The sequence below is a fragment of the Mobula birostris genome, chromosome 1, assembly GCF_030028105.1.
Source record: "Mobula birostris isolate sMobBir1 chromosome 1, sMobBir1.hap1, whole genome shotgun sequence".
NCBI classification, from domain to species: Eukaryota; Metazoa; Chordata; class Chondrichthyes; order Myliobatiformes; family Myliobatidae; genus Mobula; species Mobula birostris.
Genome location: NC_092370.1, coordinates 169643872 through 169661458, shown reverse-complemented (window position 1 = coordinate 169661458; position 17587 = coordinate 169643872). Strand labels below are relative to the sequence as shown.

General features: G+C 42.0%; 1 protein-coding gene across 6 annotated transcripts in view; it reads left to right on the top strand.

Moving 5' to 3' along the window:
- Positions 1-17587, top strand: part of slc8a3 (solute carrier family 8 member 3) — a 520179-nt gene that overhangs the window by 362056 nt on the left and 140536 nt on the right. For all 6 annotated transcript variants that reach the window (XM_072265807.1, XM_072265815.1, XM_072265787.1 and 3 more), the window contains exon 4: positions 7282-7302. In XM_072265807.1, the coding sequence (XP_072121908.1) occupies positions 7282-7302 (21 nt within the window). The remainder of the gene's footprint in view (positions 1-7281; positions 7303-17587) is intronic.

Here is a 17587-nt window from a genome sequence, read left to right as displayed (position 1 = left end):
ATATATAACTTGCTGATGTGATCCTTGGCCATGCTGTGATGTGGAAACTTTAATGCTATTTGGCATGAAGAGGTGATGTCATGGCACAGTTGCAATTCAAGAGGGCTCCATCAGTTCACAGCTAATGAACAGTCATGAGGAATGGCTTGGGTCACTTTTCCTGTTCAGTTACCTTCTCATTTTACTGAAGTGTCATTTAAATAAATCACCTTAAGGGCTGATTCATGAACTTGAGGGGGATCAAATCCTTGTGAGCAGATTTGCTAGAGTTGTCGGAGAGGGTTTAAACTTGTATGGCAAGGGGATAGGAACCAGAGTGATAGGTCAGAGGACGGGGCAGTTAGTGTGCAAGTAGATGCAACACGTAGAGAGTTGGTGAGGAAGGCTGTGCAATTTAAAGGGTAAAGTTGCAGTCAGTGGGATGGGTTGAGGTGTGTCCGTGAGTCTATTTTAATGGGAGAGCTATTTGAAGCAAGGGCGATGAACTTAAGGCATGGAACTATGATGTTGTGACCATTATTGAACTTGGCTGTCACAAGGGTAGGAATGGCTGCTGGATGTTCTGGGGTTTAGATGTTTCAAAAGGGACGGGGAGGGGGAGGTAAAAGAGTTGGGGGACTGGCATTGACAGTTTCACAGCTGTAGAAAGAGGATGTCATGGATAGATTGTCTATTGAGTCAGTGTGGTTGGATATTAGAAACAGGAAGAGAACAAACACACTGTTGGGAGTGTTCTGTAATTCTCCCCAATAAAAACAGAGACACTGAGGAACAGATAGGGATGCAGATTTTCAAAAAGTGCCAAAATAACAAGGTTGTTGTAATGGGGGAGTTCAACTTCCCTAATATTGATTGGCACCTCCTTAGTCTGAAAGGATTGAAAGGGTGGAATTTGTTATGGGTGTCCAGGAGGATTCCTGACACAGTATGTAGACAGGCTGACTAGGAGAGAAGCCATATTGCATTTGGTGCTAGATAAGGAAACAAGTCATGTGTCAAATCTCTCAGTGGGAGTGCATTTCAGAGACAGTGACCACAACTATCTGACCTTTACTATAGCCTTGGAGAGGGATAAGATGAGATAGTATAAGGAAGTATTTAATTGGAGGAGGGAGAGTTATAAAGGTATTAGACAGGAACTAGGATGTTTGCAGGGAAATCCACATGTGGAGGTTATTTTGGAAGCACTTGCATGGGGTTCTGGATAGGTTTGGCCGAATGAGGCAGGGAAACGATGGGAGGGTGAAGAAACCCTGATAGATAAAAGATGTTGAACATCTAGTCAAGAGGAAGAAAGAAGCCTATTTAAATTTTAGGAAGCAAGGATCAGGCAGAGCTGTAGAAAATTACAAAGTAGCAGGAAGGAGTTTAAGAACGGACTTAGGAGAGCTAGAGGGGGCATTAGAAGGGCATGGTGAGTAGGATTTAGGAAAACCTCAAGGTATGCTACAGGTATGTGAAGGACAGCAGGATGGACAAAGTGAAGATTGGACAAAGTGAAGGTTGGACCGAACAGGGGTGGTGGAGGAAACACATGCCTGATGGGGCAGGCCTCAGAATTCACCAGTGAGAGGAACTTGATGACTGTGAGGACATCGTAAAACTGGCTGATATGCTCAAACACGCTGATGTTAAGAAACAGAATGTGCTAGAACCTTTGAAAAGCATTAGAATAGATAAGATCCCGGGACCAGACAGGATATCCCCCAGGTTACTACGGGAAGTGAGGGAAGAGATCGTTGCACCTTTGGCAATGACCTTTGCTTCTTTGTTGGCCACAGGAGAAGTACTAGATGATTGGACTGTGGCAAATGTAATTCCTTTGTGTCAAGAACAGGAATAGGGGTAACCTTGGGAATTATTGACCAGTGAGTCTTACTCCAGTGGAAGGAAAATTATTGCAGAGGATTCTTAGAGACAGGATATATAAGTATTTAGAGGTCTAGTCTGATTAGAGATAGTCAACATGGCTTTGAGAGGGGAAGGTCATACCTCAAGAGCCTGATTTAATCTTTGAGGATGTGACAAATCATGTTGATGAAGGTAGAGCAGTGGATTTTAGTAAAGCATTTGATAAGATTCCCTGTGGCTGGCTCCTTCAGAAGGTCAGGAGACATGGGATCCAGGGAAACTTGGCTGTGGAGATACAGAATTGGCTTGCCCAGTAGAAGGCAGAGGAAGTAGGAGATGGAGTATATTCTGCTTGGAAGTCAGTAACCAGTAGTATTCTGGAGGTATCTGTTGTGAGACCTCTGCTCTTTGTGATTTTTATAAATAACTTAGATGAGGAAGTCTAAGGGTGTTCAATAAGTTTGCAGATGACACAAAGGTTTGTGTAGATGTGGATACTGTAGAGGGTTGTTATAGGTTGCAAAGGGACATTGACAGGATGCAGAGCTGGGCCGAGAGGTGGCAGATGGAGTTCAACCCAGAAAAGTGTGAAATGATTTGCTTTGGAAAGTCGAATTTGAAGGCGGAATAGAGGGTTAATGGTAGAATTCTTGGGAGTGTGAAGGAAAAGAGGGATCCTGGGGTCCACGTCAATAAATCCCTCAAAGACGCCATGCAAGTTGGTGGGGTTGTGAAGAGGGTGAATGGTGTGTTGGCCTTCATTAGTCAAGGATTTGAGCTCAAGAATCATGAAGTAATGTAGCTCTATAACCCTGGTTAGACTGCACTTGGAATATTGTCTTATGAAGATAGGTTGAGCAATCTCGGGTTTTTCTCTCTGGAGCGAAGGAAAATGGAAGGCGACAATAGAGGTGCTCAAGATGATAAGAAGAAGAAATAGAGGGGATAGCCAGAGACATTTTCCCAGGGTGGAATGGACAGTACAAGGGGGCATAGTTTTAAGGTGATTGGAAGGAAGTATGGGGGAGGAGGAGTCAGAGGTAAGTTCTTCACACAGGGAGTGCTGGGTGCATAAAACGGCCAGCTAGGGTTGGTAAAAGAGAGGGTCCATTAGAGGCATTTAAGATAGAAACATGGATGATAGAAAATTGGAGTGTTTTGTAGGAGGAAATGGTTAAAAGGTGGCACACTATCATGAGCTGAAGAGCCTGTACAGTGCTGCCATGGTCTGTGCTCGATATCATTCTGTGCATGATGTGAGAAGGTTCCAGATCCATTCTGTCACGATCTCAACATAATCTTAGATTATGAGTTTGCACAGAATACCTTTCATATTTTATGATGATTAATGTGGTCATACCCACTCATTGTTGATGGGGAAAACAATTATTTGAATGGTCTATGCAGAGGTATATGGAAATGAAAACCAGACACTATAAGTCATTTTAAACTAAACTTTTCGCCTGATAGAACAACAGAAATGGTGTTCGATAAGACAACTCACATGAATATTAAAGTCCCATATTTCTTTCGCCCAGTTCAATACTGTTTACCTCTTAATTTTAAACATGACATACACAATTTCGAGCTGTAGCTTATGAATCATTTATTATTTCTCTTTCCTTTCTTCTCCCAATTAATAAAACCTTGCTGTCTGGGATTCAGTTGGGTGACACTTTAAGCTCATGTAATGCTGAGTCTTAAATACAAAGTGGATGCTGTTCCTTTAAGCATACTTTTCCTCTATGCTTGTAATATGTTTAGCCGTACTGTCATTTCTGTTGATGTGTTTGCTCTTCTGCTGCTGCCCTGCACACTGAATGACCAGCTGTGTTGTACTTTGCTTCGGTTTGGTTTAAGAAGCATGCCAGTGAAGCTGTGTGACTCTTCGTGACAGGCCACCAGCAAAGTGGAGGCTCTGCAGGTTTGGCAAAGCAATGGTACCATTCATGTGAATGGCACAAACCGGATTCAGCTACACCACCCTTAACCTTTTCGAGTACTCTTCTCCCTTAGTAGCTTTGGCTGAACGCTGGTTGGCAAAGTTACGAAGTGGAAGGAGCCATTGATACATTTGCAAAGACATATAAAATATTAAGCGTAGAAAGTAAACATGGTTTTGTTCCCTCTGATGGCATCTGTTATTGGAGAAAGTACACATGCTGGAACAATTTAATGGGGAGGCTGGACAGGGGTGAGTAGCAGACTCTAGGGTGAGTACAGTCTCACTGTTTCACAAGAGCAAGGGTCTGAAACCACTGCTGTTACTAAAGAAGTACAGTGTTGGCATTTTAAAAAGAGTATATAAAATGGAGTTCTGAGGGCATGCTTGCTGTATTTAGAACCTTCTAAACCTTCAGTTGAGCTACAGCAAGGACACCTCATGGACAGGCAGAGGTGTCTCAACCAGGCATTCACCTCAGAATGGAATAGATTTGGGTTTTCACTTGAAATGAACTAATTAGTCCAGCAAATTTTCACAAATGGCTTGGGTATAGTTAGGTCCTTCTGAGTTAAGTGCTAAGATCAAAAGGAGAATGTGCAGATACGTGTGTGTGTGTGTACATGAGATGGGGATGGTAGTATTGTGGTTGGAGAGGCGTGGGCCACTTATATCCAACTCATAAGTTAGATACGGCTATACAAATGTGGCCTATATAGTCAGTCTCATATTTACAATGAATACGGAATCAGAACTAGAAGCCTTCTCACCAACCCCAATGTACACACTGCTCTCCACTATTTTCCCACCCCTACCTGTTGCCCCCACAGTTCCATAGCTAGTTAAGATCCTCAGAAACTTACTTAAGGTAATAAAGACTCTGGAGGGAAATTCCACTTCAAGTCTCTCAAGCAATCAAAACCTCTTTCAGAAGGGTATATTTATCTTTTGGCCATGTTCCAATATCAAGTACTTTGATACTTAAATATATGTTGCTGAGTTTTTTTATGATTACTAGGAATCTAAATGTAAGTTAGTATATTTTAATGGGGTGGGTTTAATTCAGCAGATAGCTTATTTTAAAATTGTTTTACAGAAATTAATCTATGTTATTAAAACTAAGCACTGCAGTTGAGTTGTCTTCCCCAAGTTGTCAGTAGAATAGTTCACATAGCAGGTAACTTAACCCAGATTGTTACAATTATTTTAAATTAGATGCCAAGGAGAACTTCTTGCTACCTTCTCTCTTCATCGAAAATATAACTAAAAAAAGGTTATAAACTATTACAAGATAGGATGTGCATCAGTGCAAAAACTACCTAGCACTGTTAGTGAGGCTCCTGTTGTATACGTTTTATATTGGGTTGCTAGAAATCCGGTCTGTGTACATTGAACTCAATGGATGCCATTGACTTCCCATGGTTTTCATTTTGGCTCATTACATAATCCCAGTGCCCAGCAATGATTGGCATAGAGAGCATTTCCAAAAAAGAACAAACAGTTTGAAAGAGAATGTGGGAATAGCTGATGTGTAGCAGAACCCAGATGTTGCTTCATTGTGGGACTCAAGATCCAATTTTTGTCAGAGTGATTGGAATTAATGATTCAAATTCCAGTCTGAGAGAAAAAAAATGATCTGTTTGAAAATCCTGCCATAAAACAAGGTCCCAAAGTGTTGGACAGCATTTCCTTCGCCCTTGTATGTAAATATTCTGATCAAGTCATATTTGTTGCAAAAGTATATTGAAGCCAATGTACTCCCTGTTTGGCGATGTGATGTAATTTGCATTTCATCGTGCCTTATTCCACTTTATTCCCCAAAGTTGTAACTCTGAAGTTCAGTGAGTATTGTACTTTCTGATCTGCCAGCCACTCTGCCTGAGGCACATCATGCTAAGGGCATTGCAGTAAATGACAGCTATCTGTTCTCTTCACGTTGCAATAAGTTGTTAATGCAAGCACAGTGTGCTGACCAACAAATGCATCAATTGTCTTAACCACTATATCCCATTAAAGGCCATCTCTGGATTCAAACTATGAACTTATATGTAAAATGAAAATGCTGCAGACACTGGACAACATCTATTGAGAGCGATAAGCAGAGACCTGAACAAGTGTATGCAGATCCTCTCCATCACAATTTCTACTTTCCTTCACCCTATAATGTCATCATTCTCACCCTCATTAATGCTTTTGTTAGTTTCCAAAGTCCCCAAGACTCTCGCTAACTGCCGCTAGTCCTTTCCACTCCTCGACACAGCAAATGATCTGGATTGGCTTCCAGTCTACCAAGGACTCAATTTTAAACCTCTCTTTCTCATGCTTAGATTCCTCTATGGCAGGGGTTCCCAACTTGGACCATGGACCCCTTGCTTTATGGCATAAAAAAGGTTGGAATGCTCAAAGGATTTATCCTTCTTGTTTTCCCATAACTTCAGACAGACTCCTGGGAGCTCTGTATTCCTCTAACTGCGCATATCCACCATTAAGCATCTGACTCCGATTCCCTGGATTTCCCTCCCCATATCTCTTCCCCTTGAAGGCACTATGCTCTCCTCCTTTTCTATTCATTACTGAAGGCATCACTCGCATTTAATGCCCATTCCTAAATGCCATTTTAAAGATTGATGTCGTGTAGTGACTCTAGAATTCCTTTATTCCACCAGAAAAAAATTGTAATTCAGACCTTTTTGTTACAAATTCTCACAGAATCTGTGGTCATCATTGCTAACACTAGTTGTTGTATCCAAATTGTAAATACAAATTAAAGTTTCAAAGCTGCCGCAGTGAGATTTGAACTTAAGTCTCTGGATTGTTAGTCCAGTTATGTGGACTTAACTAGTAAATTGACCACTTGTAACTATCATCTTCATACGTTCTTAAATCAATAGTAGGAATAAATCTATCAAATCTTTGCTGTGTCATCTACAAACCAAATGCAGCCTACCGTAAATAAGGAGAGCAAAACTTCACCAAATCCCTGTACATAACTTCCTTACACTTGTAACCCAACCTCCATAAAAAGAAGTTTACTATTTAATTTAAAGTCATAAAGTTGTAATGCACAGAAATAGACCCTTCGACCTAACTTTCCACGCAAGTCTATAAAATATAATTTACCCTCAAGAGTCCACATTCCACTTCATTGCATTCCAGTGAGCAACTATTAAGGTGAAATGCCTCAGGTGAGGCTCAAATTGGATGTCCCAAACCTTGATCAGGATATTGCATGATGACGTAAGGTAAATGTATTTCTCTCTGATTCTTATCCTTAAGACATATTTTTGGATCATCCAATAAAGTACACCTTGGTGTATGCTCTGCAAAAGCCACAAAATGGATCAAAACATGAGATATTTCATATCAAGGAGATGAAATGAGTCAGGAGTGATTGCTAACTGCAGACCACCTACTCTGTTGCAATGAAGAATGGGAAGATGCCTCTGATTCTTTCTGAGATTTGATCCTTTTCCTTTCTTTCTCTGCAGCTCTCTTGTTGGCACAGCCGGGTAAGCAGATCTTTCCTGATTTTTCTAAACTGCCATTTTTTTGTAACCTATGCTACATGTATGTACGTGGAGATCTGTTATGGAGAGAGAAATTCCAGTGAAACGGTGGGAAGATCAAAGTGCAGAGTTTCTAGAAACATGGGTTTCTTGATGGAACTGAATGTAGGAGGGGTAGTTTAAGAGCCCTGGTTGCTGCCAGAGTTTGCCATGTTGTTGTGTAATGGAACTTAACAGCCACATCACTTCCAGAGTTCCAATTGTACTTGCTATCTGTGAAATGTCAGCACAGATACACCAGCTTGAAATATAGGCACTTCCTCATCTTCTGCTGCTTGTTATAGTAAGATTAAATGAAAAAGTTTGGTAAATGAATCCTCTTTTTGTACAGTTTCTTTTGCTGCCTCTCACAATTAAAATCTCCCTCTGAGAGAGGGAAGCAGTGTCCCATTTGATGCTGCTATGCTCCAAGAGGTTTGGGAGCTCCAAGACTGGGACAGCCCAGTCTCCTCTCAACTACTTGCATAGTTTCTTCTTCTTTAGCTGGCATGGTGACAAGACCTAGGCAGGAGACCTTACATAATTATCAGTGTCGTTTTATGATTAGTTTTCAGAAGCCGAGCTCCATGGGTTAAAGGAGGGAACATAAAAAGGGATAAATGATGGAGAAGCCATTTAAAGCTACTTTTAGAAAAGGGGTTCCCAACCTCGGATCTATGGACCCCCTCGGTTAACGGTAGGGATCCATGGCATAAAAGAGGTTTAGAACCCTTGCTTTAGAAGAATGATTAAAACCTATCAGGCCAAATAAGAACAGCATTCTGATGGCTTAATCAGTCTCTGATCTCACCGTACCTATGAATTCCTTTTCCATCCAGATATGTATAATTTTTTCTCTTGACACCGTGCTCATTAATTGTCCTAATGCAATAATCGCACTGATTACCTACAGTTGGCTGAATGGTGGATGCCACCTATCCAGCCGGGTACAGGTGTAACATTACACTTCATTTGTAATTAAACAAACTCATTCTTGGAGCAATATGATCCAAAGTGTCAGTATTACAGTTTATTCAGGGATAGTCCTTTATTTTCATTATTTATTTCTTGAAATCATTTCAGAGGGCACATTGGCTCAACAGTTACAATATTAATCCTAGGCTCATTAACTTCTATTCGGGCAGAACTACAAACTAAAATAGCATCCGTAGCATCCCACATTTTAAAACCAAAATGTTGTAAAACCATCTTGAGATCTTTGTTTGCATTTCCTGGACAACTGAGCTCTATTTGTGTTTTTCTCTCACCAATTTTTTATCATTATTTCTTTCCAACCATGATGAAAATTGAGAAGTGGCTGGAAAAAGCCTTGATAAAATAACCAAAATGCTCATTCGTTCAGGTCATACCTTACTGAATGGTGCAGTGAATGAAGATTTATGCTAGTATTGTTATGTACTTGTTTTTGTGCACATGTTACGCAGTTCAGAGTAGCTTCACTCCTGCATGAAATAGGTATTTCATACAGTAGCTGGATGTGAATTACAAATTACAGCAGGAGATAGAAAAGGTGTGTCAGAAAAGCCATGTATGATAATCATTGGAGATTTTAATATGAAAGTGGATTGGGAAAACCAGGTCAGTACTGGACCTCAAGAGACAGAATTTGTAGACTGTCTAAGGGATGGCTTTTTAAGAACAGCTTGTTGTTGAGCCCACTAGGGGATTGACTGTGCTAGACTGGGTGTTGTACAATGATCTGGAGGTCACTAAGGATAAGAGAGCTTAAGGTTAAGGAATCCTTAGAGAACAGTGATCACAATATGATCGAGTTCACATTGAAATTTGAGAGGGAGAAAAGAAAATTCAATGTGTTGGTATTTCTGTGGAATAAAAGAAATTACAATGGCATGAGAGGAGAACTGGCCGAACTTGACTGCAAAGGGACATTAGCAGGAAGGACAGCAGAGCAGCAATAGTTGGAGTTTCTGTGAAAAATGAGAGAAGTGCAAGACAGATATATTCCAAATTAGAAGAAATTTTCGAAGGGAAGAAGGACACTCCCGTGGCTGATAATTGAAGTCAGAGCCAAAGTAAAAGCAAAAGAGAGGGCATACAAGGAAGCCAAAGCTAGTGAAAAGGTAGAGGATTGGGAGGCATTTATAAACGTGCAGAAGGAAACTAAAAAGGTCATTAGGAAGGAAAAGGTGAATTATGAAAGGAAGCTGATGACCAATATCAAAGAAGATACTAAAAGCTTTTTTAAGTATATAAATGATAAAAGAGAGTTGAGGGTAGATATAGGACCAATACAAAATGATGCTGGAGATATTGTAATGAGAGATGCAGATATGGCAGAGGAACTGAGTGCGTATTTTGCATTAGCTTTCACAGTGGAAGACGTCTGCAGTATATCGGACATTCAAGAGTGTCAGGGAAGTGAAGTTTGTGCAGTGAAAATTATGACTGAGAAGGTGCTCCGGAAGCTTATTGGTCTGAGGGTGGATAAATCTCCTGGACCTGATGGAATGCACCCTTGGGTTCTGAAGGAAGTAGCTGGAGAGATTGCGGAGGCATTAATGATCTTCCAAGAATTGATAGATTGTACCAGATGACTAGAAAATTGCAAATGTTACTCCGCTATTTAAGAAGGATGGGAGGCAGCAGAAAGACAACTATAGGCTGAAGATATAGATCTGAAGGAAGTAGCTGGAGAGATTGCAGAGGCATTAACGATCATCATCTTTAAAGAATTGATAGATTCTGGCATTGTACCAGATGAGTGAAAAATTAAAAATGCTACTCTGCTATTTAAGAAGGGTAGGAAGCTGCAGAAAGGAAACTATAGACCTGTTAGCCTGACATCAGTGGTTAGGAAGTTGTTGAAATCGATTGTTAGGGATGAGATTACGGAGTACCTGGAGGCACATGACAAGATAGGCCAAAGCCAGCCTGGTTTCCTGAAAGGAAAATTCTGCCTGACAAACCTACTGCAATTCTTTGAGGAAATTACAAGCAGAATTGTCATGGTCCGGTCCGTGAATTCCACATTCTGGTTCACGGTCCAGTCCATGGACTCAAGACTCCGGGTCTTTCAGCTGTCCCTTGTTTCGGTTGGGTTAATCATAGGCACCTGATTCCCATCTTGAGGCTTGGAAAAGAGATAGCCTTGGGGTCGAGTGTGGGTGGCTGGCTCTTCTTGTCAAGATTCCCTGGGAGCAACCTGCCAGTGGAAGGCTAGAGCGGCCACTTGCCATCTTTAGGCCGCATTGGAGAACCGTCGCTTCATGGAGCCTTGCTGTCGGTAATCGGAGCTGTCTTTGTGGTATGGATTCAGCAGTTTCCCGGGCCAGCTGAGTGGCTGTCAGCCACTCCGAGCTAGGTAGGGATCCGGCTGTTTCCGTAGCCAGCCGAGATTGCTGGCTGTAACTGCAACTTGGAGCAACTCCAATGCAGAGATGGAACTGTCTGTCATTCTTCGGAGTTTGTCTCTTCTTATCCTCGCCTCCGTGGGGTAAGTCAGACCTTTCTGCCGTTACCCGACCGATGGACCTGTCCCACCTTAGTGTGGAGATAAAGATGAGTCCCGGCTTTTCCATGGATAAGTCCTGGCTCTATGTCCATGTACTGTCCAGTCTCGTGTTAGTATCGTGTTAAAGATAAGTCCCGGCTCTATGTTGATGTACAGTTCCCAGTCTGTCCCCGAGCTCCAGCCTCCAAGTTATCAGTCTCCGCATTCCAAGACCCCAGCCTCCAGCCTCCAGCTTCGTCCTGTCCTGTAGCCATGTCATGTCCTTGCCCAGTTCTGGGGTCCGAGCCCGAGGCAAGACCCAGGTTCTGGGTCCTTGTCCAGTCTCTGGCTCGGAGTCCAAGCTAGGTCCCTAGTTCATAGTTCCTCGTCCGGGTTCCCTGTTTCTTGTCCATGTCCTAGCCCAGGTCCTGCATCCTTGTCCTGTTCCTAGTACTTCAGTGTCTGTGTCTTGCATTTGGGTCCGTTCCCAACGCCCCACTTTGTGACAAAAGTAGACAAAGGAGTTGCAGTAGATGTGGTGTGCTTGGATTTGGATTTTCAGAAGGCCTTTGACAAGGTGCTGCACATGAGGCTACTTAGCAAGATAAGAGCCCATGGAATTACAGGAAGGTTAGTAGCATGGGTGGAGCATTGACTGGTCAGCAGAAAACAGAGAGTGGGAATAAAGGGATTCTATTCTGGCTGGCTGCCAGTTACCAGTGGATTTCCACAGGGGTCGGTGTTGGGACCGCTGCTTTTTATGATGTATGTCAATGATTTGGACTGTGGTATCAATGGATTTGTGACTAACTTTGCCGATGATACAAAGATAGGTGGAGGAGCGGGTTGTGTTGAGGAAACAGAGAGCCTGCAGAGAGACTTAGATAGTTTAGGGGAATAGGCAAAGAAGTGGCAAATGAAATACAATGTTGCAAAGTGTAGTTATGCATTTTGGTTGGAAGAAATAAACGGGCAGACTATTATTTAGATGGGGAGAAAATTCAAAATGCAGAGATGCAAAGGGACCTGGGAGTCCTTTGCAAGATACCCTAAAGGTTAACCTCCAGGTTGAGTCGGTTGTGAAGAAGGCAAAGGCAATGTTAGCATTCATTTCTAGAGGTATAGGATATAATAGGGTTGTGACGTTGAGGCTCTATTAGGCACTCATGAGACCACACTTAGAGTATTGTGTGCAGTTTTGAGCTCCTTATTTTAGAAAGGATATACTGACTTTGGTGAGGGTTCAGAGAAGATTCACAAGAATTATTCCAGGAATGAAAGGGTTACTGTATGAGGAATGTCTGGCAGCTGTTGGGGTGTATTCCCTGGAGATCAAGAGAATGAGGGGGGGATCTCATAGAAACATTCCAAATGTTAAAAGGCCTGAACAGATTAGATATGGCAAAGTTATTTCCCATGGTAGGGGATTCTAGGACAAGAGGGCACAACTTCATGATTGAAGGACGTCCATTTAGAATTGAGATGCAGAGAAATTACTTTGGTCAGAGGGTGGTAAATCTGTGGAATTTGTTGCCACGAGCAGCTGTGGAGGCCAAGTCATCAGCCCATGGTTGAATGGAGCAGACTTGGTGGGCCAAATGGCCTACTTCTGTTCCTATATCTTATGGTCTTATGGTCTTATTTAGTGGAAAGCTTATTTCAAATCAATATTTTTCCTGTGTTGTTACCTACTTTGGAAAGCTGTCTAAAAGCCAGCAACACTCAAACTACCAGTCGATTCAATAAAATGGATTGGGATTTCTTGCCTCATATCTGTTTGATGGTGGAGAAACAGGCAGACCAACAGTTCTAGCAGTTTGTATAATCGGCTTCAGGGGCCCTCTAGAACAAGTGGGACTTAATTACAAAATAGAGGACCAGTCATTTAAAATAGAAGTGTGGGGAAGTTTCTTGTCATGGAGTCTCTGAAATACTCTACTCCAGACAGTTGTGGGGATAGTTTGTTAGAAATATTTAAGTTGGAGGTAGATAAATTTATGAAAGATCAGAAAATAGCCGACTATTGTGAAATGAGGAGCTGATACCAGCATTGGTCATATTGAAAGGCGAGTCAATCTTGAGAAGTCACTAACCCAACTCCTGCTCCCACTTTCTGGTGTTCTGTGTGTTCGCTTTGTGCAGACCGGGAAGGGAAGGTAAAGGTGGGAGGTTCACATTTCCCCCACACGAGGGCAAGGGAGATGGAGAAAGCTGCAAACGAAAAGATGTGTGTTGAATTAATTTGATTAAAGAAGCAAAGTAGAAATGAGGAGGTGATAGAAATGAAATGGAAACCACTGCCTGAAAGTCTTTTGGTAACAGATTCAGTGTTTATTTTTTAGAAGGATCTTGGTTATATACTTCAAGAAGAATATCCTTTGCAGGGCTTTGGAGAAAGAAAAGAGTGGGATTAGCTAGAAGCTCATTCAGAAAGCTGGCTGGAAGCCTCCTTCTATTCTGCACGAGTCTGTGATTCCTGCAATGTGGAATGTGCTACCACAGCAGTTCATAAAGCCAATTTAATCACAATGTTTAAGGAGGAGCTAGATAAGAAACATAGCCATAGTCATAGTCATAGTCATACTTATTGATCCCGGGGGAAATGAAGGTGCAGGCAGAGAACATCAAAACCAGACAGAAATATGTAAAATTATTAGAGGCATAAATAGTGCAGATTGCAGGTGTCTTTCTTTCCTAGGGCAGAATTGTCAAATTCTAAAGTGAATTGGCTTAAGTTGAGAGGGGTTAGTTTAAAGGAGGTTTATGAGGCAAGCTTTTTATGCAGAGAGTGGTGTTTGCTTGGAAGAGGTAGAAGCGGATATAATAGCAACACTTATGAGGCATTTAGACAGACGTGAGCAGGCAGTAAATGGAGGCAGATAGGATGAGTTAGGTTGGCATCATTGTCAGTGTAGACAGGGCAGGGTGAAGGGCCTCTTCCTGTGCTGTGCTGTTTCCTTTTCCAAAATGAGACTGCTGTAAGTAGCACTGGTCTGCAGATAACTCTGAATATGTCTTTAAATTTCTACGACTGAAAGTGCTGCAGAACTTTAAAGCATACCTGCTGTTGGCTCTTTGCTTCTTTGGGAATTGGAGGTGAAAAGATGTCATAAACTCATGACATAAACTTATTATGTCCTACATGCGACTCCTTTCATTTCCTAAATCAACCAACGTCTGTATTGGTGGATTGAGGGGATGGCGAATGTTGTCATAGATGCCTACCTTTACCAAAAGGAAGTAGTCCATAATTCAAATCCGCCAAAGGCTGCTGTTAAGCAAGCATGCAATGTATTGAGTGACGCGATTAGCAAGCAAGTAACAGAGTACTGTGACGCCTTTCAAATTGTTGTCAGGGACTTCAGTCAGGCTTGTTTGAAGAAATCTCTGCCCAATTACTATCAACATATCACCTGCACACCAGAGGTCTCCACACACTCGGCTACTACTGTACTATGATTAGGACTGCCTACCCTTCAATCTCTAGACCTCATCTTGGGAAATTTAATCATTTGGCTGTCCTCCTCCTACCTGCATAAAAAGGAAGGCTCCAGAAGTAAGAATACCAAACAAGTGCTCACGGGAGACAGTGGAGTGGCTACCCTGTGATTTCAGACTCAGAAGCTGATATGAGAGCACCCTTCAGAAGGGTGAACCCATGGAAAACATCTGGCCCAGACGGGGTTCCTGGCCAAATACTGAAGGCCTGTACAATTCAGCTGGCTGGAGTGATACCTGATATCTTTAACCTCCTGCTTCAGCAGTCTGGCAGTCTGACATACCCGCCTGCTTCAAGGAGGCTTCAATTATACCCGTGCCCAAGAAGAACGTGGCAACCTGCCACAATGACTATAATCCTTTAGCACTCACGTCCACTGCGATGAATTGCTTTGAGAGGTTGGTCCATGAATCATAGCGACTCCCGCCTGAGGAGCGACTTGGATCCACTCCCATTTGCCTACCATCACAAAAAGTGAACGTCAGATGCCCTCTGCTTTGGAACACCTGGATAGTGAAGATGCATACATCAGGCTACTCTTCATTGGCTACAGCTCAGCATTCAGTACGAGCATCCCTCAAAGGTAATCAATAATATAGGCCTCAATAGAACTGGATTCTCAATTTTTACACTTGCAGACCCCAGTCAGTTTGGACTGGCAACAGCATCTTCACAATTACCATCAGTACAGGTGTGCCACAAAGCTCTGTGCTTAACCACCCCTGCTCTACTCGCTTTATGCTTAAGGCTGTGTGACAGCGCCAATGCCATTTTTCATTTTGCTGACCATATTCAAAGGTGGTGACGAATCAGCATATAGGAGGGAGACTGCGAATCTGACTGAATGGTGCTGCAACAACAACCTCTCACTCACTGGCAGCAACAGTAAAGAGCTGATTATTGACTAGAGGAGGAGAAAATCGGAGTCCTGATCAGGGGATCAGAGGTGGAAAGAATTAGCAACTTCAATTTGCTCGGTGTTATCATTTCAGAGGACTCTGTCCTGGATCCAGTATGTAGCTGCCATTACAAAGTAGGCACAGCAGCACCTCTACTTCCTTAAAAGTTCGCACAGATTCAGGATGTCATCTAAAACTTGACGAACTTCAATAAATGCACGGTGCAGAATATACTGACTGGTTGCATCATGACCTGGTAAGGAAACACCAATGCCCTTGAAGGGAACAACTTACAAAAAGTAGTGGCTATAGCTCAGTCCATCCCAGGTAAATCCCTCCCCATCATTGAACACATTTACAAGGAGAGCAGTTGCAGGGAATCAGCATCTATCAATCAGGATCCCACAATCGAGGCCATCCTCTCTTCTCACTGTTGTAATCAGGAAGGAGGTACAGGAGCCTCACATCCCACACTACCAGGTTCAGGAGCAGTTATTGCACTTCAACCATCAGGCTCTTGAACCAGAAACCAGAGGGGATGACTTTAGTCACCCCCCCCCCACCCCCTGGAACTTATTCCATAATCTATCCACACTCTTTTAAGGATTGCAACTCATGTTCTTGATATTTATTATTATTATTTCTTCTTCTTGTATTTGCAGTTTGTTGTGTTTTACACATTGACTGTTTGCCACCTCTGTTATGTGAGATGTTTTATTGATTCTATTATGCTTCCTTCTATGTACTGTTAATGCTCCACCAGAAGAAAATCTGGGGATTGTATATGGTGACATATATGTACTTCGATTTAAAAAGAATTACTTTGAACTTTGAACAATTCCTGGGATTCACTGGCCCAAGATCACTCAAAGTGGAGACAAAAACATTCAGGATGCTGTTGAGAGTCTCGATTCCCAGTATTGGCGTCATACAGAAGCTCCATGTAAGACCTGGAAGGAGAGCATCACCTCACAAACTACTTTCCATTTGGCAATTCTCTGCCCCATTTGTGGAAAATTCTGCAGTTCCAAAATAGCTTTCTTCAGCCACCTGTTGGATCATGGTGATTTTGCAATCCAAAATTTCTTTGAAAGTCAAGAATGTGGCATAAAATTGTTGGTTACAGTCGTTTGTTAAGTGTCAGGAAAATGAATAACAGGCAAAAGAAAAGAACAGAGAAATTGTGGTCATTTTATATTACAAACAAGTGAGATTAGACAAAAACAGGACATTCCAGAGGTAAGAATAACCCATGAAATAGCCAGTTTCAGTGGCATGACACCTGGTGCAGAGAAACTTCTGGAAAAATACAGAATTAGCTACATTACAATTACTGAAAAATTCACTGAACAATTACATTTGTAGAGCTGATTATATAAAAATACAAGCAAGCACAGGAAAAGCTAAACTACAAGAAAAGTAATAATTTTATACACTAAACCAACACACATTAGAATCCACAAAACCGAAGTGAGAAGCAGAAAACTTTTCATTTGTTTTCTAAGTATTCTATATATAGTGCTGAGTAATAAAATTCCCATGCTCATGATTGTCAGCTGAATGTTATATTTCAGGATGTCCCTGCCCCTACCTTCACTGCGGCTGGCTTTTCTGTTAGAATAAGTCGTCTAGCTGTACAGCACAGCGGTGGTCATCTGGTCTGCCACATCTGTGCCAAGTTAATTGCCATCAACATTAACAAAGGTTGTGCTCAGCATCAGAAGCAGTGGAAAAGCAAAAGGGCGGAATTCTTAGGTTCCATCCTCCCACTTTAATCCCTGCCCCAAATGTTACACAAGACTTTTCTGTTCTGGGTGGTTCACTGTAACAGGCCATGCAATTTAGAATGCTGACTCTGTGCTCTGATCCAATCCCAGCTGATCTCACCCAACACCACACATTGTGCATTTGCACACAGCAGCAACCATAGATTTTGTCACTTTCACTGGATGCTGTCCAAGGGAAAGCAAACTTTGTATTCAAGGAAAATGCCCAAAGAAGTTAGTGTAATTTATAAAAAGGAGGGTGCCCACCTGATGACCCCCATGACGTACCTACCCTCCCTCCTTGTCACCACTCCAGACTGACTGCCAACATCGAGATTGCCAATTTACCATAAGGATTGAAACATTAAGTCCTAGTAGCTCTACTACTATTTTTTTTATATATATATAGTGTGTGTGTGTGTGTATATATATATATATATATATATATATATAAAATGTGTGTATGTATATATATATATAGTGTCAGTGGCCACTTTATTAAGTACTGTACCTCAGAAAGGTGATGTCCATTATTAAGGACCCTCATCGCCTCATCACCCAGGACATTTCCACTTGTCGTTACCATCAGGAAGGAGGTTCAAAGCCAAAGGGC